Source organism: Zingiber officinale, chromosome 1A, assembly GCF_018446385.1.
Source record: "Zingiber officinale cultivar Zhangliang chromosome 1A, Zo_v1.1, whole genome shotgun sequence".
Taxonomy (NCBI): Eukaryota; Viridiplantae; Streptophyta; class Magnoliopsida; order Zingiberales; family Zingiberaceae; genus Zingiber; species Zingiber officinale.
The window spans coordinates 39,530,720-39,552,645 of record NC_055987.1 but is presented as its reverse complement, the minus strand read 5'-3'; the positions used below and the strand labels follow the sequence as shown (position 1 = coordinate 39,552,645).

Genomic DNA, 21,926 nt, shown 5'->3' with positions numbered 1-21,926 from the left:
CTAGGTCAGAGAGGGCTCGGTAGCTCGTTCTCTGGACCGGACGAAGTTGGAAAGGGCTCGGTAGCTCGTTCTCTGGACTAGGTCAAAGAGGGCTCGGTAGCTCGTTCTCTGGACCGGACGTGGAAGTCGGAGAGGGCTCGGTAGCTCGTTCTCCGGACTAGGTCAGAGAGGGCTCGGTAGCTCATTCTCTAGATCAGGAGGCTTTAGGTTGGCTGGGAAATTGGATCGGTCTGCTGACCGATCCAGTGATACTATGGGTATCTGGATCGGTCTGCTGACCGATCCAGTGATACACCGGGTCATCTGATCGATCTGGTGACCGATCAGTAACCAAATAGATTGGGAGAAGGAATAGGAGGGATCGGTCTGTGGACCGATCCACCTATGGCCTGATCAGTCCACAGACCGATCAGGGCTCACAACCAACTCTCTGTGTGAGTTGGGATCGGTCTGGGGACCGATCAGCCTAGGGCCTGATCGGTCCACAGACCGATCAGGCTCTACAACCAACTCTATGTGAGAGTTGGAATCGGTCTGGGGACCAATCAGCCTAGGGCCTGATCGGTCCCCTGACCGATCAGATCCGTCCTGGATCGATCAGGGTCGAGCCTGATCGGTCCAGGTCTAGCCGTTGAGTCACAACGGCTAGATTTATGTGTCTTTTTCTTCGCAGGTTCATATAAAACAAGATGTAGAGGGCTCTACAGTAAGGTTGATTTCTTCTTCCTCCTTGCGATCTGAGCTTTGTTGAGCTCTCCACTGCTGAAGCTTCGTGTGAGCTTCCCTCGGCTGGACTCCAACTGATCATTTGCTGTGAAGTGGTTGCTTCATCACCAATCGATAAGAAGGCAAGCAAACTAGTGTTTTTACATTTATATTGTTCTCGGCTTCTTGCTGTATTTCTTGTACGCTTATCTTGTTGTTGCAAGAGAAATTGTGGCGAGGTTTCTCCACCCAGAAGGAGTTTTCATTAGCCGGTTTTTCCGGGGTCTCATCCACCGACGGATTGATAGGATTTGTCCACCTTACGGACACGCCGAGGAGTAGGAGTATCATGTCCGAACCTCGTTATATCGTCATGTTTGAGGTTTGATCTTCTCCATTTTCGTTTCTACTTTTTATTTCCGCTGCGCTAACTCAAATTGTAGGAAGAAACAAGAATTTGAGGTCGGCTATTCACACCCCCCCTCTCTAGCCGCGATCCGAAGGTCCTAACAAGTGGTATCAGAGCGAGGTCGCTCTTCGTCGGATTAACACCCGGGGGAGCACGAGCTAGAGAATGGATCAACTTGGAGAAGACGTCATGATTCCACACTTCTACGATCGCGACGACTTCGCGTATTGGAAGGTAAGAATGAAGTATTTTCTTATGACTAACCTAATAAATTGGAATTGTGTACAAGTAGGTTTTATTCCTCCGGTGGATAAAGAAGGAGAACCTCTCGAGAAGAAGAAGTGGACGAAGGAACAAATCCACCAATCCATAATCAACGACGAGGTAACGAAAATCTTTGAATTTTCATTACCTAATGATATCTTGTGTAAGATAGGTGGATACAACAATGCCAAGGAGTTGTAGAACAACTTGGCTAAGTTCCATGAGGAGAGCTCCAATTCAAGTCATGAAGAGGAGTCAAGTGAGCCAAGTAGCTCACATCATGGAGGTATGGAATTAGAAGTTGAGGGCTACTCAACATCTAAGGAAGAAGAGGAGGAGAGTTCTTCTTCAAGACTGGAGCAAGAAGAAGAAGCCTCTACCTCCGGAAGGGATGAAGGAGAGAGCTTATATCCATCCTCAACCCTAGGTAACTCAAGCAACTTAATTTCAAGTAAATTACATATAATGTGCTTTGAGTGTAGGGAATATGGGCATTACAAAAGTAAATGTCCAAAGAGGATTAGGAAGACTCCACCGGCACCAAAAGTCAAGGAAGCCGGAGTCCCGATACGGAAGGACAAGGAGCACGTGGTGTGCTTCCAATGCAAGCAAAGGGGACATTATAGGAGTCAATGTCCAAGGGGGAGGCAACCTCACAAGGACAAGAGACCAAGCACATCTATGGGGGGAGCTAAGGCAAACCCTAAGGTATCCTTTAAGGCACATTCTTGCAATTCTAATAAGACACATGCTAGTAGTTTTATTGCAATTGTCAATAATGATAAGCATGATAACCATAAAAATCGATACATGTGCTTAGGTGCCAAACATATTAGCCTAGATAAGGACAATGCTAGAAATGTCAACCCTAGAGTTAACTCATCTAAGGTTAAGGAAAACCTAGATAGGAATTCCAAAACAACTAGACATATGCCTAGGAATACCTCAAAGAAAAATGAAAAATTAAAGCTTGAGGTATTAAAGAAGGAAAATCAAGTCTTGAGGTCAAGACTTGACACTTTAGAAAAGGCTCTTAAGAATTTGGAGAAGTCAACTCTAGGGTCTAAGGGTCAAAAATCAAAGCCCAAGGACATGAGAGGTTTGGGTCACAAACCTAAGTCTCAAGTGGTCAAGCCCGCTTATTATAATGTTCCATTCGATTATGGAACAAGACCTAGGGCTAAGAAGACCATCACCAAGGTCACAAGGGGAGTCACCCCTATAGTTGATCTTGATGAGTCCCAAATGACCAAGGCTTTAAAACCTAGGAGGGTCATTAGGAGGGTTGCTAGGGAAGTCATCCCTAGTGAATATTTAGTGAACCCAATGAGCTCAAATAGGTATTGGGTTCCTAGGAGCGTGATTCCTTCACGCTAGATAGTTTAGGGTGTGCCAACCATAATTGGATAGGTAGTTAACCTACTCATGGCAAAAGGTGGCATTTAGGAATTTTCAAGATGTAATCAAGCCTTGAAAATGAAATTAAAAATTATTTCTAAGGTGATTAATGTGCCAACCACATTTGAGGAGTTTTCTAGGGTCAATCTAATTGGCACATAGTGATCTAAAAATCTTTAGTATATGATTTTAGGTCTATTACACTTAGGAATATAGAATTTATGGTAAAATGATCAAAATTATCAAAAATAGCAACTAAGGCTAGAATTAGGTATTTTCTATACTTTTATATGTTATTTGTCATATATTATTTGCCATATGCCATGCCATGACATCATATTTATTTTATTATCATTTGAAACGTCATGATAATGCTTAGGTTAGTTATATGTCATGCCCTATTTAAGTTTCATACTTGATGACATGACATCATGACATTGGCACATGTTTCCACTTATGATATTATTTTATGTCATGTCATCATCTCTTGCATTTATGATCAATTAATTTGATTTAAGGATAGAAACACAATTTGATATGGAGATCAAATTGTTGTTTAGAAAATGCATGAGAACTTAGCTTAAGATGACCTAAACTCATATCTCACATCCAAATTGACTTGGATGCGTTTGATACACCTTAGATGTGTGTGAGATATTAGGATTATGAGTTAGGATCAAGGTGCATAGTTCTTGTATCTAGATGAGCCTAATTCGAATTTGAGGATCATAGGGAGAACTTGTGTACAAGTCATGTACATTTAGCCCTAAGATTGTGGTCCTAAATTGAATGGTTTAAGATCATTTCAAAATTAATTTGAAAAACCTTGATGAAGCTTTTCTAGTGATATCATTCATCATTGAGCAAGTTGTTACAAAGATGGATTAACCTTGAGCTATTTCAAAGTCTTTCGAACTTTGTATCAAGATTAAAAAATGGGAGTTATTTTCATAGAAAACTATTTTTCCATGATAATATATGTTATGAGGAATGTATCCTCAAAATTTTACAATTTTTGGAATTTTCTGTAATTTTTTAGGGGTTTCTAAATTTCGGGAGAAAAATCAGAAATTCTTATCAGAGAATTGTGGACCGATCAGAGAAGATTCTGATCGGTCCAGGGAAGTCTGGATCGGTCACTGGACCGATCCAGGGCAGTGTGGATCGGTCTGGTGACCGATCCAGTGGAGTCCTGATCGGTCTGGTGACCGATCAGAGCATGCCAAAATGTTGATTTTCGACTGTTGTCTGAAATTTCAGCTATGGAAGTTGGTGCTTTAGATTTCTAAAGGGTTGAAACTCTCCAAGACATTGTTGGTGTAATGATCAAGGAGGAGTTGACCTTTAGGGGGAGTTTTATCTATTAGTCAAGGGGGAGTTGACTTTTATGGGGAGTTTTTACTCGTCAAGATTTCTGAGGATGAGTGATATGGGATTATCACTAAGTTGATTGTTGACTTTAGTATTAAGGGGGAAATTAAGGGTTTCAATGAAAGGTATGGGACTATCATTAGGAAGAAACTCTTGACCTTGATTCACTCTTTTTGATGTGTGTCAAAAAGGGGGAGAATGTCAAGAGAATGTTCAAAGAAGAACATTGGAGTTTGGGGAGAATGTTCAAAGAATGTTCGAGGAAGAACATTGGAGAACTATTGGAAAACCTAAGTTAGGTTATCGGTTTAACCTAACTTGATTATGGTTTTTGTCAAACATCAAAAAGGGGGAGATTGTTGGTGCAACCTTAGGTCAAGGTTGACCTAGGTGACCCGACTCGAGTTGACCTGACTCGAGGTATATTTTGATATTTGACAAGAATAGAGAAGTTATATTTTGATGTTTGACAAGAATAGGAACTTGGGGGATTGTGGGTGCAACCTTTGGTCAAGGTTGATCTGGTTGACCCGACTTGAGTTGACCTGATTCGGGAAAAGTCCAAGTATGGAGACTTGGCACGGAAAGGTCCAAGCAGGGAGCTTGGCACGGGAAAAGTCCAAGTATGGAGACTTGGCATGGAAAAGTCCAAGCAGGGAGCTTGGCACGGGAAAAGTCCAAGTATGGAGACTTGGCACGGAAAAGTCCAAGCAGGGAGCTTGGCACGGGAAAAGTCCAAGCAGGGAGCTTGGCACGGGGAAAAGTCCAAGTATGGAAGCTTGGCATGAGAGGTCGGAGAGGGCTCGGTAGCTCGTTCTCCGGACTAGGTCAGAGAGGGCTCGGTAGCTCGTTCTCTGGACCGGACGAAGTTGGAGAGGGCTCGGTAGCTCGTTCTCCGGACTAGGTCGGAGAGGGCTCGATAGCTCGTTCTCTGGACTGGATGGAGTCGGAGAGGGCTCGGTAACTCGTTCTCCGGACTAGGTCAGAGAGGGCTCGGTAGCTCGTTCTCTAGACTAGGTCAGAGAGGGCTCGGTAGCTCGTTCTCTGGACCGGACGTGGAAGTCGGAGAGGGCTCGGTAGCTCGTTCTCTGGACTAGGTCAGAGAGGGCTCGGTAGCTCGTTCTCTAGACCTTTAGGGTTGGTTGGGAAATTGGATCGGTCTGGACCGATCCGGTGATCTATGGGTATCGGATCGGTCTGGCCGATCGATGGGTCATCGATCAATCGGTGACCGATCGGTAACAAACAGTTGGGAGAAGGAATAGGAGGATCGGTGCGTGGACCGATCCATTTATGGCCCGATCGGTCCACGCACAATGGGGCTCGCAACCAACTCTCTGTGAGAGTTGGGATCGGTCTGGGGACCGATCAGCCTAGGGCCTGATCGGTCCACAGACCGATCAGGCTCTGCAACCAACTCTCTATGAGAGTTGGGATCGGTATGGGGACCGATCAGCCTAGGGCCTGATCGGTCCCCTGACCGATCAGATCCATCCTGGATCGATCAGGGTGGAGCCTGATCGGTCCAGGTCTAGCCGTTGAGTCACAATGGCTAGATTTCTGTGTCTTCTTCTTCACAGGTTCATATAAAACAAGATGTAGAGGGCTCTACAGTAAGGTTGATTTCTTCTTCCTCCTTGTGATCTGAGCTTTGTTGAGCTCTCCACTGCTGAAGCTTCGTGTGAGCTTCCCTCGGCTGGACTCCAACTGATCATTTGCTGTGAAGTGGTTGCTTCATCACCAGTCGACGAGAAGGCAAGCAAACTAGTGTTTTTACATTCATATTGTTCTTGGCTTCTTGCTGTATTTCTTGTACGCTTATCTTGTTGTTGCAAGAGAAATTGTGGCGAGGTTTCTCCACCCAGAAGGAGTTTTCATTAGCCGATTTTTCCGGGGTCTCATCCACCGACGGATTGATAGGATTCGTTCACCTTACGGACACGCCGAGGAGTAGGAGTATCATCTCCGAACCTCGTTATATCGTCATGTTTGAGGTTTGATCTTCTCCATTTTCGTTTCTACTTTTTATTTCCGCTGCGCTAACTCAAATTGTAGGAAGAAACGAGAATTTGGGGTCGGCTATTCACACCTCCCCTCTCTAGTCGCGATCCGAATGTCCTAACAGGGATAACTTCCCTTGTATCCTTGACTTGACCCTTAGACTTAGAATTAGTTCCATAGCTATATGGAACCCTATGATAGGAAATTACATCCTTCTTGGCCTTTGGTTTGTATCCCAAACCTCTATGACCATTGGATGACTTTGATACTTCTAGACCTAGGTTTTGACTCTTGGACCCTTGTGTCATATTTGTGATTTTTCTAAGAGTCCTCTCTAATTTGTCAAGTCTTGACCTTAAGACTTGATTTTCTTTCCATAATTCTTCGACCTTAGGTTTTTCACTAAAACCTTGATTTTTCTTCTTCTTAGGCAAATACCTAGAATCCTTAGGGTTCTTGCCTAAATTCCTATCTACCTTTCTAAACCTAGGTTGAGAGGTTTTAGCATGATAAGCTACATGATTTTCCTTAACTTTATCATGCCTCCTATTCTCATGGTAAATAGCATTAAAATGATATAGGTTAGTACTAGCATGTTCTTTACCATAATTTAAAGGGGTAGGCTCACTAAAAGTTACATTTCTTTTTACCTTGGAGGCTCCCCCTTGAATTGAGCTTCCTCCAAGAGCCTTGACCACCTTCTTCTTCCCCTTAGGGCATTGACTTCGGTAATGCCCCTTTTGGTTGCACAAGAAGCACACAATGTGCTCCTTGCTCTTCTTTGTTCTGGGAATGATCTCCTTGGGCTTCTCCTTGCTCTTTTGTGCCACTTGGCCCTTCTTCTTGGCCAATTTAGGGCATTTACTTTTGTAATGCCCTTTTTCCCTACATTCAAAGCATATAATATGATTTTTATTATTAATTGAAATATTTTTACCTTCACATGTAGGGATGACACTTGATCCTCCATGTGATGTGGATGTAGAGGTTTCCTCTTGATCGGATAGTGATGCTCCTCCATTAGATTTGTCTTGACTTGTGGAGGTGGAAGCTTCTTCATCCTCTTCTTCTTTTGACCCGGATGTGGAGACTTCTCCTTCTTCTTGATCCGGTGTCACCGAAGATCGCTCCCCCTCAACCCTAGAGGTGGAGGCTTCTTCATCTTCGTCTTGTACATGGAACAAGGAGTATGCTCCCTCCTTGCCCTCTTCATTGCATCCCTTTGAAGATGAAGCTTCTTCTTGGACTTCTTCTTCGGAAGTTGAGTATCTCTCAACTTTGGAGTCCTACTCTTGGTCTTGCTCCAATGAGTCGCCCTCTTTGAATTCCTCTTGATTCGATACAGTGGAGGGGATCTCATGGATTGATGCCAATTTGCTCCAAAGCTCCTTGGCATCCTTGAACTCTCCAATTTTTCCAAGAATGTGGCTAGGCAATATATTGACCAAAAGCTTGGTCACTTTATCATTGGCCTCACATCTTTGGATTTGCTCTTGGCTCCATTTACTTTTCTTGAGGACTTTTCCCTTTGAATTTCTTGGAGTCTCGAAGCCTTCCATTAGAGCAAACCATTGCTCTATCTCCACCATTAAGAAGTTTTCGATCCTTGATTTCCAAAGATCGAAGCTTGTAGATGTGTACGGTGAAGCCACCCTTGTGTCAAATCAAAGTCCATCTTGGAATTGCATCTTGAAGTTGAGCTTCTTGAATTCTTTGACTTTGATGAAATAGCTCCAACTTCTTCACCCTCTAGTTTTGCTTGTTTTGTTTGTCCCTTCCGGCGATGATTCCGGTGAAGAGCGGCCTCGCTCTGATACCACTTGTTGGGACCGAAAAGTAGCTAGAGGGGGGGTGAATAGCTCGTCGCGTGCTCGGTGCTCGTCGTTGCTTATTTCTTCAAAGATGTGCAGCGGAAATACAAGAAACAACTACAACAATACTAACAAATGGATTTTACTTGGTATCCACCTCACAAGAGGTGACTAGTCCAAGGATCCACGCACACACACACACACCTCCACTAATAAACACTCCTTTTCAGTAACTACCGAAGGCGGAGAAGCCCTACAAGTTCACACTACAAGAAGAAAAGGAAAGGGAAACAAAATACAGCACAAGCTTACAAGGAAACCCTAACCCTAGCTTTCTTCTTCAACTGTAGATCCGCCTCTTGACTTGGAAAACCTCCAAGAACCTTCAAGAACTGGCGATCTGAACTATGTGGAGAAGCTGTGGAGTTGCTGAGATGATCTGAGATGAACAGTGTGAGCTCTGCTGAAGGAAACGCTCGCCTACAGCTAAATACGACGCCAACGGTCGAATCCCGATCGATTGGATTGCTCCCAATCGATCGGGGAGGCTTTGGATCGATCAACTGATCGATCCAGAGTGCCTCTGTGCTCTCTGGAATAGCCTGGATTGATCGGCTGATCGATCCAGGGCTTATCGCGCACAAACAGCAGCTCCCAATCGATCCACTGATCGATTGGGACCTCTGGATCGATCCACGGATTGATCCAAAGGGGTTCTGTTCGTGGGGACTCACCTGATCGATCAGCTGATCGATTGGGCATGATCCAATCAATTGGCTGATTGATCCAGATCTGCTGGATCGATCGGCTGATCGATCCAGATCTGCTGGATCAATCGGCTGATCAATCCAGATCTGATGGATCAATCGGCTGATCAATCCAGATCTTGGTTTTTGCCCAAAAGCAAGTCCAGAGCCCCCTAAACCAACATCCAGTCAACCATGACTTGTTGGTACATAAAACCTAGCATCCGGTCACCCTTGACCAGCTAGGACTCTCTCACCAAGTGTCTGGTCAATCCCTTTGACCCACTTGGACTTTTCCTCATAGTGCCAAGTATCCGGTCACTCCCTTGACCTACTTGGACTTTTCTTCCTTGTGCCAAGTATCCGGTCAATTCCTTTGACCTACTTGGACTTTCACCAGATGTCTGGTCAACCTTGGCCCATTTGTATTTCCCCGTGCCTGGCTTCACTCACCAAGACTTCCCTTTTGCCTAGCTTCACTCACTAGGACTTCTCTTCTACCTGGCTTCACTCACCAGGTCTTCCCTTTTGCCTGGCTTCACTCACCAGGTCTTCCATTTTGCCTAGCTTCACTCACTAGGACTTCTCTTCTGCCTAGCTTCACTCACCAGGTCTTTCACCTAGCTTCACTCACTAGGATTTTCACCTGGCTTCACTCACCAGGATTTTCACCTAGCTTCACTCACCAGGATTTTCCTTTTGCCTAACATCTCAGTTAGGACTTCCCAGTCAAGTATCTGGTCAACTTTGACCTACTTGACTCTTCTTCAAACAACCTGATCAGACCTTGATCAGAGGAGAATTGCACCAACCAATCTCCCCAAATGAACAACTGCACCTACACTTGTCCATATCATCGAAGTCTTGTATTGTCAAACATCGAAACCCAAACCAAGACTCAAGCTTGGTTAACCAGGTCAACCTTGACCTGAGGGATATTGCACCAACACAAACAGGTCTGGAGGATCAATGTTTGGCAGGTAAGTTGAGGTATGCAACTGGAGGAGCGACAGTGAGGTCGAGTTTCTAAAGGGAACAACCTTAGGTCGCTGATCCAACTGAAGAAACCAGAAAGGTTTCCAAGTTGAGATCAAGACAGTTCTACTGTCTATATTACTCATGCATTATATTACTGTGCTAATATTTGTTTTGCAGGAATACTGTTTAACTCTGTTTTACAGATTCGGCCTGATCGGTCGACCGAACAAGAGGATCGGTTGACCGAACCAGCTTAACTCAGACCAGAGATCAGTTTAGACCAAAGTGAAGCACAGTTCGATCGAAGCTTGATCGGTCGACTGAACCAGGGATCGATCGACCGATCCAATCAGTATTAATGGAGCATTAAATGAAGATCTCAGCAGATTTCGACGAACAGGGAAGGAAGCTATTCGGTCGACCGAAAAAGAGGTTCGGTCGACCGAACCCTTAATGACCAGTTAATGCAGAAGATTGAGCCAGCGTCAGACTCCAGCCAGGAAGGAAGGGAGCGGGTTCGGTCGACCGAACCCAAGGATCGGTCGACCGAACGTTGACGATTCTTATAAAAGTGAAGCTCCAGGTCCGTGGCTGGGTAACGGGTTCTGATATCATCTCTGTGAAAAAGCTGTTCGTGCTACTACTCTTCTACACATCCATCAAGCAAGTTGTTGTAACATCCAAGAAGTGTTGATCAAGCTACATCTTCTATCTAAGTAATCGGTATATTTGTTTAACTTGCATTGTACTTAATTCAAGTAAGATAGTAGGTTGTTTCTATCTTACTCTGCTCATTTGTACGATCTGCTTCTTTCCGAGGATCTTGGAAAAAAGGGTTATAGTGGATTGCCCATCGGTGCGATCAAGGATCACGGGCCTTCGAGTAGGAGTCGAGCTAGGCTCCGAATGAAGTAAAACAGACTTGTCTATTCTTTTACTTTTCGCTGTGCACGACTCTGTATTTAAAAGACTAAAGAAAACTTTTAAAAAGAAGCCATATTCACCCCCCCCTCTATCGCTCTCAATCGATCTATCAAAGGGCGCCTCCAACCTCATCCGAGGCACCTCCAAGTGCAAATCTGATCTCATCCATTTTAGACTCGATAAGCTCCGCAGCTTGTGGTCTTTATCCATGCAAGGGTGCATTCCATGCGCATTGAGGCACCTCCGTGCCATGCTCCAAGGCGCCTCTAACCATAAGGGAGGTGCCTCCATGCCTTTTTGTGTGGAGTATTCATCCAAGATATCTGAGGCGCCTCCACTAGAATAAGAGGCGCTTCGAGCACTATTCACTTGAGCTGTTCTTTGAGTTTTTGACTCAAAAAACAAAGTTATCACACTTATAAAATAATATTATTAATTAGATCCTAATTCTCCGAAACTAGGATCTAGTTATAGTGTCAGTTTAGGCTTCTAAAATGAACTAGTACCTAAAGTTCGTAATAGGAACTCGACCTCACTAGATCACTCTCCTCCAGTGACTTACCTTATCATGTAGAATCGCTTGACTCTCCTCTGACCCATCATGTTAGTACCCCAAGGTAGTTTTGATGTAATCAACCAAGTCAGGTTAGCTCCTGTTGGTGTTTAACCCCTGTGTCTATGTGTGCAGGAACTTAGGACCATAGGAAGTCGAGATAAAGATGCAGCTAGTGAGAAGAATTGCACGGGAGAGAGCTAACGGGCTTGGTGTGTCTGAGATACGAGATATTGCGAAAGAGTACGCGAGCGGACGAGAAGGAGGCGTGCGACATTTCTGAGGAACGAGAAGCCGGAGTGGAAGGTTGCTAGAGAAGACCTGTAAATGAGTTCGGGTGAGCCCTATTCTGGATAGCCGAAATCATCCAAGTGAGTGGAACCGGAGCGGAAGACCTGGACCAAAGTGAGCAGAACCAGAGCAGAAGACCCGGACCAAAAAGTCAACCGGAGGTTAACTTTTTAGGTTTGGGTGCTCTCAACCCTTCCGAGTGCCCAGACCAAGAAATTCATCCAAACGTGACATGGCGCATTCTATTACAATGGGGATAAAATATTATCCCTCTCCAAGTGCTTGGAACCCTTCCAGGCACTCCGACCAAGGCTATAAATATAGTCCTGGTCTCAAAAGCTAAAAACAACATTTGTAATTTATTCCATTTGACTTTAGCTTTGTAGTTGTGAGTTTTGATTACTGTAAGAGACTTCTCCACCTAGAGGAGATTTTTAGTGAACTTTCAATTTCCCAGGATTAGTAATCGCTTGATTGCAAATCAAATAACCCTTTTGTGCCTCTTCTTTTTAATCAATTTTTTATTTCTTTAATGCAAGTGTTAGTTTAATCAAACTATAAAGAACGAGAAAGGTGTTTTATTTTTGTAGGGCTATTCACCACCTCTAGCCAGCCGACAAGGGCCAACAAGTGGTATCAGAGCCCAACAGCTTTAGGAGGACTAATCGTTGAATGAAGCACAAGAGATGGCCAGATTGAGCATCTACCCATCGAAGTTTAAGGGGGAATTCACGAGCTGGAAGAAAAAGATGGAGGTATTCTTTAAGATAGATTTTGATTTACTATTAATCATGAAATTTGATTTTTTTAGCACCCGAGGATAAAGAAGAATACCAATGAATGAAGAAGGAGTAAGCTGACTTCGTGGAAAATAGCAAAGCGGAGTTTCATTTGTTTAATGTCTTACCACCTCAAGAAGTCAATCGGATCGAAGCCTATGAGTCAGGAAAGGAGCTCTAGGAGAAATTCTTGGAACTACACGAAGAGACCTCGAAGGCAAAAATTACGAGACGGGATCTGCTCAGGAACTAGATCAGCAACATCAAATTAGAGGAAGGCAAAACCATTGCACACCTTCACTCAAGAATAAGGAACTCATCACCGGACTCACGAATTTTGGAGAAAAGGTAACCAACTGAGATTCGCTAAGGCACGCACTTAACGCATTTCCTAGGACTGTTGAATGGGCATCATTAATATATGCATATTATATCTCTAAGGATCAAGAAGTAAGTACTTTAGAAGAGTTGTTTTGAACATTTGAAGTTCATGAAATAAGATGTATAGATCTGAAGAAGGAGCTAAATCACAACATTTCCCTAAAAGCAAAAGTGGATGAACCTAACTCTGAATCTTCACTCGATAATAATGAAACGACATTCATGGTAAGTGATAGATCGGATACGAGCGATAGAGGGGGGGGTGAATATCGCTTCTTTTAAAACTTTTCTTTTACTTTTTAAATCAGAATTGTGCAACGGAAATAAGAAAAGAGACAAAGTCGTTTACTTCGTTCGAAACCTAGCTCGACTCCTACTCGAAGGCCCGCGGTCCTCGACCGCACCGATGGGAAAAGAACTAAAACCCTTCTTTCCGAAATCTTCAGAAAGAAGCAGATCGTACAAGTACAATGAAATAAGATAGTAATACTCCTACTATCTTATTTTAATTTAAGTGCAATATGAAAATAAATATACCGACAATCGTATTCATAGGATGTAGCTTGGTCGGTACTTCCAGACGGAGTGACTTGCTGAGCTGTTGAAGATGTGTAGCACAATCCGTATGCGAAGAAGAGCTTTTTAGATAATCAGAAGAGTTGTTCTGGCCTCAGACTTCGAGCCTCATTTTATAGGTGCCTTGGGCGTTCGATCGACCGATCCCTCTGTTCGGTCAACCGAACCCGCTCCCTTCCTTCCTGGCCGGAGTCTAACACTGGCTCGATCTCTGACATTAACTGATCTTTAATGGTTCGATCAACCGATCCCATTTTTCGGTCGACCGAACAGGATCTTTTCCATGTTCGTCACAATTAGCTGAGATCTTCTTTTAATGTTGTATTTAATGCTGATTGGATTGGTCGACCGGTCCTCCGGTTCGGTCGACCGATCAGCCTTGTTTCCTTCTTCTGCTGATCGGTGCTAATGAGCTGGCCAATGCTGAGTCACCATGGATCGGTCGACTGATCTTAATGTTCGGTTGATCGATCAAACTTTGATCGGACTCTGATCTATTCTGGTCTAATCTGAATGCTGTTCTGATTTTGCCTGGTTCGGACGACCGATACTACTGTTCGGTCGACCGATCCAGCCAGACCTGTAAAATAGCATTAAGATAAAAAAATCTCCTGCAAAATAGATGTTAGAACAATAATATTATAAAGCAAGAGCAATATGAAAGACAGTAGAACTGTCTTGATCTCAACTTGGAAATCTTCCCAGTTTCTTCAGTTGGATCAGCGACCTAAGGTTGTTCCCTTTGGGAACTCGACCTCATTGTCGCTCCTCCAGTTTGTTTACCTCAACCTACCTGCCAAATTTTGATCCTCCAGATCTAGTTTGGACTTTTCACTCAGCCTTGATTGGCTCCCTAGGACTTTTTTCTTGATCTTCGATCCTCCAGACCTCTCGATCACACTGCTAAGCTTCGAGTCCCCTCAACCTTCTTGGACTTGCACCTGGGTTCCACAATCTGCTAAGATTTCTCCTGCCTAGCCTCCAACTAGGTCTTTCTCGGTTGAGTAAACATCCTGCACACTCAGTTAACTTGTTAGATCATAACAAGACTTAACTTGAACCTTTGACAACATCAAAACTTAGGTTTGATTCTGGTGCAACTTGCACCAACAATCTCCTCCTTTTTGATGTTTGACAACCAAGGTTCAAAGTTAAGTTAAAAATATACAACAATCAACAATTAAATAAACAAGTAATTTAACTTTTAATACTCCCCCTGAGTTAAATAACTCCCCCTGAATTCACTATCTCTCCCCCTTTGACACACATCAAAAATAGGGGAAGACCAACAAACTAGAAGGGTTGAAATGTATAACAATTTTAACTAAGTGTTCAAAAATTACTTGAAATGAAAAAGTTAATTTTGATATTCAAAAATATTTTTAACTAAGTTAAAAAGCTACAAAAAAATTTTAAAATATTTTGAAAATTTTTACTAAGTTAAAAAGCTATAAAATAATTTTGAAAAGAATAATTTTCCTAAGTTAAACAATTATTTGAAAAAATATTTAAAAAGCAAAAATTTTACTAAGTTAAAATTTCTAAAAGTAACTTTCAATGCGATTAAAAAATAAGTAAGTAAAACATTTTGGTTCAAATGTTTGAAAATATTAACACCCTAAAAAGATTAACTAGGTTTATAAAGAGAACACTAACAAGCTAGTATAATTAAGATTCTCAAGATATAGTAATTTTGAAAGGTTTACCAAATTTTAAAAAGATCTTACTAAGTTTTCAGAATAATATGTTACCTAAATTTTGCAAAGATGATAAATTTAAAAGTTTAAAAATATGAAAAATAAGAATTTTGTAAAAAGTTTTTTTTTAATTTAAACATAAAAAGATTTTGAAAAAGATTTTTCAAAAATAATTTTGAACATTTTTAAAAGTCAAAAAATATGAAAGAATTTTACTAAGAGTAAAAATATAAATATTATGAAAAATAAAAATTAGGATTTTTAAAAAATTTTGAAATTAGGATAAAAATGTGAAAAATGCATAGTTCAAGGCTCTCCCTAGAATTGATTACAACCTAAAAGTCCAAACATGGGAAAAAAGACTAAGGAAAAATGTCCTTATGATGAAATGTCCAACCTTTGTACAAAGCTAACTACCATAAGATAGTAGCAATAGACTTAGGTTAGTCAATTCGAGTATTTTAATACTAACTAGGTTTTTACTAGGTAGTTAACCCAAATTGATTCATGTGTATTGTTTAAAACCCAGATTTATAACGATGCACTAACATAAGCATCTGAAATCTAGAGCTAAGTCCTAAGCATCTCACCCATTATAAGTTATCAAACAAGGTGTAACAACCCAATTTTCCCTATTTCGAGTTCCAAATGTCCATAAAAATATTTGGAAATGATTTTAAAATATTCTAGAGATTTTTAGAAATTTTTAGAGTATTTTTACGCAATTTTTGGAAGTCGTTTGATATTTTTATTAAACGAAAGAAGTTTAGCTCAAAAAAATTATGCAAGCTTAGGTTCGAACCCATGACCTCGACCCGAGCCGAACCTCAGGCGGACCCAGCCAACCAACTGGGCTGCGGTTATTTCGTCAAAAGATGGGAACCGAAATATAATTAAGTTATAGTAAAGGACAGAGATAAGCCTAGGTATTAAAGGATAAGTTAAGGAGAGGAAATTTTACCCGAACCCTAACCTCTCTTCCTCTTCTCCTCACGCGTGCATCGGCGCTTTTGGGCTCGGGCGGAAACGCAGCAAGCTAGGTTTTGGTCTCCGGCGCCGGCGAAGCCCTTTTCTCACCGGCCTTCAACCGTGGGTGGTCATCCCGACGAAGGGATCTCGGAAGCACAAAGGAGCCGCCGAGTTTCAAGCTCCACCCGGAACCCTAGCCGGAATGAATTATTATTGATGAAATTAAGTTGTATGTTTGGGGCGAACACGGGATGCTTAATTTCATCGGGAGACCAAAACCAATTCCTCCTCTCGGTCCCTATCATAGCCTTTTGTATATAGAGATTTATACCCACTACTTACCCATCCAATGGGGTCGGCCAAGCTAGCTTGGAACCCAAGCTAGGGCCGGCCAAGACCAAGTGGATGAGCCAAGTTGGTGGTCGGCCAAAGCTTGGGTCCCAAGCTTAGGTGGCCGACCACTAGAATATTAAAAAGGATTTTTATTAAAATTATTTCTTATGTGGATATCATGTTTTTAAAAGAGAGTTTAAAAATTAAAAATTTCCTTTTATAGCTTTCTACAAAAGATTAAGAGAAGAGATTAATCTCTTTCCTTATTTGTAGATTAAAAAGGATGGTTTTAATTTTTGGTAAAAACTTTCCTTATTTGTAAATCATCTACATGTTTAAAAGAGAGTTTAAAATTTGAAATCTTTCCTTATTTGTTGATTAAAAGGTGGATTTTAAATTTTAAGAAAACTTTCCTTTTTAACCATGTTCATGATTTCACTACAAGAAAAACCCTCATAGACATCGGTGGAACAACAACAGTTTTAAGCAAAAACCGATGTCTTTGAGTATTTTACACCGGTTTTTCCAAAAACCGGTGTCTATGAGCGCAGATTTTCGCTCATAGACATCGGTTTTTTTAGCCGATGTCTATGAGCGCCTTTTTTTCATTAATAGACATCGATTTTAACCGCGGTTTTTAAAACCGGTGTCTATGAACCAAAATTTTGGCGGACTTTCGTAGCACCCTTTCTTTTGGGCTTCTCCTCTCCCACCATAAATCGAAACCCTAATCCTCTGCATCATTCTTTTAGGAGATACCATTTGAAAGACGAGCAATGGATCTCTCGACGACGATGTGGACGGCGGCCGTCGTCGGTGCTATCGCGGTCTACTGGTTCGTGTGGGTGATGGGCTCGGCGGAAGTGAAAGGCAAACGGGCAGTGAACCTTAAGATGGGATTGATCATGCGGGATAAGGTGCAAGACAAGTACAAGCAGTACTTGTCCTTCTTTCTCCGCTCCAAGGAGGGCATTGCCGCCGCGCCCGACGACGATAACGTCCCTACCTTCGTCGACACCTTCTACAACCTCATCACAGACATCTACGAGTGGGGATGGGGGCAGTCCTTCCACTTCTCGCACTCACTTCCCGGCCGCTCCCACCAGGAAGCCACACGCATCCACAAGGAGCTCGCCGCTGATCTGAGAGATGGGGATCTCCTCTCTCAGATCCCCATCCGAGGTCGCTCGCTCCTCCTTCCCTTCACTATGACCAGCAAAAGGATGGCCGCCCCATTTCTCTTGCTGCTAATCGCGTCCTGCTAATCTCTCTTGCTGCTAATCGCGCTCCGGGGTGAATCGCAGCACAAAGGGCGGCTCGGACTCTTTGTCCCTCCATCTCTGTCCTTTCTCCGTCTCCCATTGCGTCGCCCCGGAGCTAGATCGAGATGGTGGTGAAGCTCTCGAAAGCGAAGAAGAAGGTCCGTTATGACAAGAAGCTGTGCTCGCTTCTGGACGAGTACGGGAAGGTCCTAATCACCGTCGCCGACAATGTCGGGTCCAACCAGCTCCAGAGCATCCGCAGGGGCCTCCGCGGCGACTCCGTCATCCTCATGGGCAAGAACACCCTCATCCGCCGCTGCATCCGCTTCCACACCGAGAAGACCGGCAACAAGGACTTCCTCAACCTCCTCCCCCTTCTCGTCGTACGCACTCTTTGCCATTTCCCATTTCCTCATCTTTAGTTCCTCCATGAATCGATCATTTAGTTATTTAGTAATTATCCTTGACTGATTCAGGGGAATGTGGGATTGATATTCACAAAGGGCGATCTTAATGCAACCAAGAAGATTTTTGTTGCATTAACATCGGTTTTTACCCCATGGAATGTGATATTCACAAATAAAGGATGACGAGGGCGTTCCTCCCACCACGCTCCGCGAGGTCTCCCTCCTCCGCATGCTTTCCATCAATCCCCATGTCGTCAGGTGCTATTCTTAACCTGATTGAATAATTTATGGAAATTTCGTTTTCTCAACACTTTTTTTCATCGATTTGCTTGCTCTTGATTTTGATTCCAAGCTTTTGGATCTAAAGCAAGACCAGAACAAGGAGGGGCAAACCATTCTCTACCTAGTCTTTGAGTACATGGACACGGATCTGAAAAAGTACATCAGAAGTTTCCGCCAGAGCCATGAAATGATGCCACCAATGACTGTTAAGGTAAAAATTAATTTAAGAGCTGATTTTTATTTTCTACCACCCAATATGATGCATCAAAATTTGTTGAAATCCTCGTTACCAAGAGGTTGTTGAAGAGCATCATGATTTCTCTCTGTTTCTTGAAAGGTTCTTTAAAAGATGTCAATTGTGCATCAACAACATGAATTTTAGGGCAGAAAATTTCTCTGCTTCCACTAGGGATAGGACACTAAATATTTGATAAATTATGGTACTTTTAGATTCTCACAAGGTCTCTTGCTGTAGATTTTGATGTATCAACTCTGCAAAGGAATTTCATTCTGTCATGGTCATGGAGTGTTGCACAGGTTGGAAAAAACTCATTCACCATCTTGTTTCAGTATGTTAAAGATAAGATCTTGTTGAATAATTTGCTCCTTAATTTTGCAGGGATCTTAAGCCTCACAATCTTTTAATGGACCGCAAGACTATGATGCTAAAAGTTCGGATCTTGGACTCAGTCATGCTTTCACCATTCCCCTCAAGAAATACACGCACGAGGTCACATATCTTTTAGCTTGTATTGGAAAGCACAGCATTTGAAAATACCTAGCTTTCCAGTTTTCACAGCATAATTTGTTTGAATGTAAGATATCTGATATGACATTTTCCTTAAGTGTTTAGTCACTGCAGAACTTATCTGATAACCTATGCTTGTGGTCTAATTCTACAGATGGAAATGTCCAAGGAAACAAACGTGCATTCATCAGTTCATTCCTCTCAACAGCTTCCTGTAAGTGTTGGTGCAAAATCTGAATCTCGTGGTGCCATTGCATCTGGTGCTTCTAGGATTTCACAGGACAAGAGTCCTATGCCAACATCCTCTGGAGGCTTTCATAATTCTTCAACTATATCTCATGTTCCTGTGCTGGCCTACGCTGCCCCTAATTTGAAGTAGTCATTGATTAGTGATGCGCAAGCTGGTGTCAATACCATTAAACATTCATCTAGTTCCCGTGATAAGGCTTTGCCTTTAGCACATAATGGATTAAATGCTAGACCTAGTGGACCATCTTATCTGACACAAGATCAAGGTAAAATCTTTAAACCATATCTGTCCGTATTATCTATCAATGCTGTGAAATTCTGACTTCCTTTGCTTTGTTATGGCTTGAATACTTTATTAATGCATTATCATTTTTCTTACTCCCTTTTTGCTTAATTTCTTAAATTTATCAAGTTCCTAAAAAGTATTAAAATATTTTGGCCTTCTTTACTGAAGTTTTATGTGAACTAGTATTAGTCATAGCTGCAGTTCAATAAAGAACAGATAATTGTATGAGTCACAGATAGCATTGTGGTACTAATATCAGTAATTGTGTTTATTTCCTAATTATTTTTTATTTTGGTACCAAGCAGTGTGGCCTGGTATACTGGTAAGACATGTCTGCTAAAGGCTCAATCCTTTTTTTAGCATAAATATAAAGGCTAGTTTTTCCTTTGTGAATCCTTTTCTCTATTGTTTGGAATTTGGGTTTTCCCTACGTGTAATATTGGACATGTCCTAATATTTTCATTCATGCTTAACTTGTTTTCTAATGCAGCTAAAAATCCACCTCAGAAAATCCCAACCATCTCTTCCATGCAATCACCATCTGTTGTTGCTGTGTCAAGGTTTAGCCAACCAAACAAATTGTTGGATCATACTTCAATTAGGTCAGAGGGTATTGCCGGTGCAAATGCTAGCCAATCTTCTCATCAGATGAAAAATCAGGAAATAAAGTCTTCTACAGTTCAAGCAGGACAAGGAGGCCTGCATATTACACATCAACCTACTCAAGGCTTGGCATTCTTTCATGCACCTTCTCTTTATACCAATCACAATGAGATTGGTAAGAGTGTGCAGAGGATATTGCAATCGAAGGTTCTGGATCACCCAAATTGGATTCCTCCATCAAGTGGCTATATGAATGCTTCTTTAAATTGCCAGATATGCAAAAATGTGATTTCAGATACAGAAAGTTTGCTTGTCTGTGATGCTTGTGAGAAAGGAAACCATTTGAAATGTCTTCAATCTTATGGCAGCAAAGACATTCCTAAAGCAGAATGGCATTGCCCAAGCTGCTTGGCATCAAGTAATGGAAAGACCTTGCCACCCAAATATGGAAGGAACAGGACCACCCGACGGGATGCCCTCAGTGAAGACCCAGATGTTGGTGAGAGTAATCTATTCCTGTAAGAGCCCCGGGAAGGGTGAAGTGTGGTAAAAGCCTCACCAGTAGGGAGAAAAGCACAAATTTCACTACATTTCATCTCTTAAAAATTAGTTTTTCTATGAGTTTTCTACGTATCTAATCTCCCTTCTTTGTGTTCCACTACCTTTTTTCCATATCAGAAGCATTCAAGTGTTTCCCCTTTATCTTTTCCTTGCAGGTCGATCTGAGTTCCTCTGTTATTCTTGGAATTTCTTAGAACGAATTGGAGCATTGCTCATGTTAGAACATTTTTTTTTATCAGATGGCAATTCTTTGCTCTGCCAATAACACTAGCGTGGCTGTTGCACTCTGTCTACTGCTCCTCATCCTCTGGGGCTTTTGCAATGATCATCCGATTTCAGCATTTCTTACTCTGTTCGTGCTTGCGCTTTCCCCTTCCGCTCTGTTTGTTATCAAACCGCTCGGAAAAGCCCAGAGACCATCACAGAGTTTTGCAGACAAGAAGGCAGCTACTGGCTCAGAAGTTGCATCACTGGAATCTGAAGGATCAGAGTATCAGCTGACCAGTAAGGCTCCATGCATGGGCACTGAGTTATCTGAAAAGGATGAAGAGAATTCAATATTCGACGATGAAAATCTCATTGAGGTTTCGCTCCCTGATGGCCATTTTCTTGCACATGATGAGACAAAGGCATTGTTGAACTTGGAGCCACTGCCTCTCTTCATCAGAGGTAGCTTTGTTCTTCTATGCTTCCTTCACTGGATTTGTTGTGTGGTAATATTTCTTTGTTTAACCATTATCATGCCTAGTAAGTTGTTGTATGATGCTGTCGGTTCTTATCAATCTATACACTTGAATTAGGAGCAAATTATCTATGTTATATTCTAAGCAGCATATATAAGTGTCATATATGAAAGTTTTAGATTCTATGTTATATTCGGTATCTTCCACAGCAGCCTTTAAAAACTCAGTATTCTATTTTATTTGATACATGTACACATTTGTTTTAGTTATTTGACATATGGTGGATTTATGTGTTTTTACAGTTTACAAATCTCAAGTACTCCAGAGTTGAAATTGATGAAGTGCGGTTCGAATGGGTTGAATGCATGCTAGATTACATTTGAAGTGCGGTTATACCTTGATGTGTTAAAAGAATGTTCTACCTGGATTTTGATATCTATTAGCTAGCTTTTGATGTAAAAAGAATGTTTGGGTATTTTATGGATATTGTTGTAAGAAGATTATTTATATAATTTGTGAATATTTGTGTATTTTATGGATATTATTGAATGAAGAATATTTGTATAATTTGTGAATATTTGTGTATTTTTTTTTATTGTCAGTTTTTCATTGTTTCGGAAATCAAATGTGTGCTGTTAAAAAATATACATATTACATCG

General features: G+C 41.9%; 1 protein-coding gene and 1 long non-coding RNA gene across 2 annotated transcripts; both read left to right on the top strand.

Annotated features, from left to right (window-relative positions):
- The first annotated feature begins 18,225 nt into the window (after positions 1–18,225).
- On the top strand, positions 18,226–18,804 carry LOC122002512. Its single transcript, XR_006117664.1, has 3 exons — positions 18,226–18,348; positions 18,613–18,674; positions 18,757–18,804. It is a non-coding gene; the product is annotated as an uncharacterized LOC122002512 (long non-coding RNA).
- A 235-nt stretch (positions 18,805–19,039) lies between these two features.
- LOC121997615 lies at positions 19,040–20,545 on the top strand. Its single transcript, XM_042552126.1, has 3 exons — positions 19,040–19,260; positions 19,318–19,400; positions 19,911–20,545. The coding sequence occupies exons 1-3, from the start codon at positions 19,040–19,042 to the stop codon at positions 20,543–20,545; spliced, it is 939 nt and encodes a 312-aa protein (XP_042408060.1).
- The last annotated feature ends 1,381 nt before the right edge of the window (positions 20,546–21,926 follow it).

Coding starts and splice junctions, on each gene's coding strand:
- LOC121997615 (XM_042552126.1), top strand. CDS start 19,040: ATGGAAATGTCCAAGGAAACAAACGTGCATTCATCAGTTCATTCCTCT. Junction 19,261..19,317: donor TACGCTGCCCCTAATTTGAA/GTAGTCATTGAT, acceptor ACATTCATCTAG/TTCCCGTGATAAGGCTTTGC. Junction 19,401..19,910: donor TTATCTGACACAAGATCAAG/GTAAAATCTTTA, acceptor TTTCTAATGCAG/CTAAAAATCCACCTCAGAAA.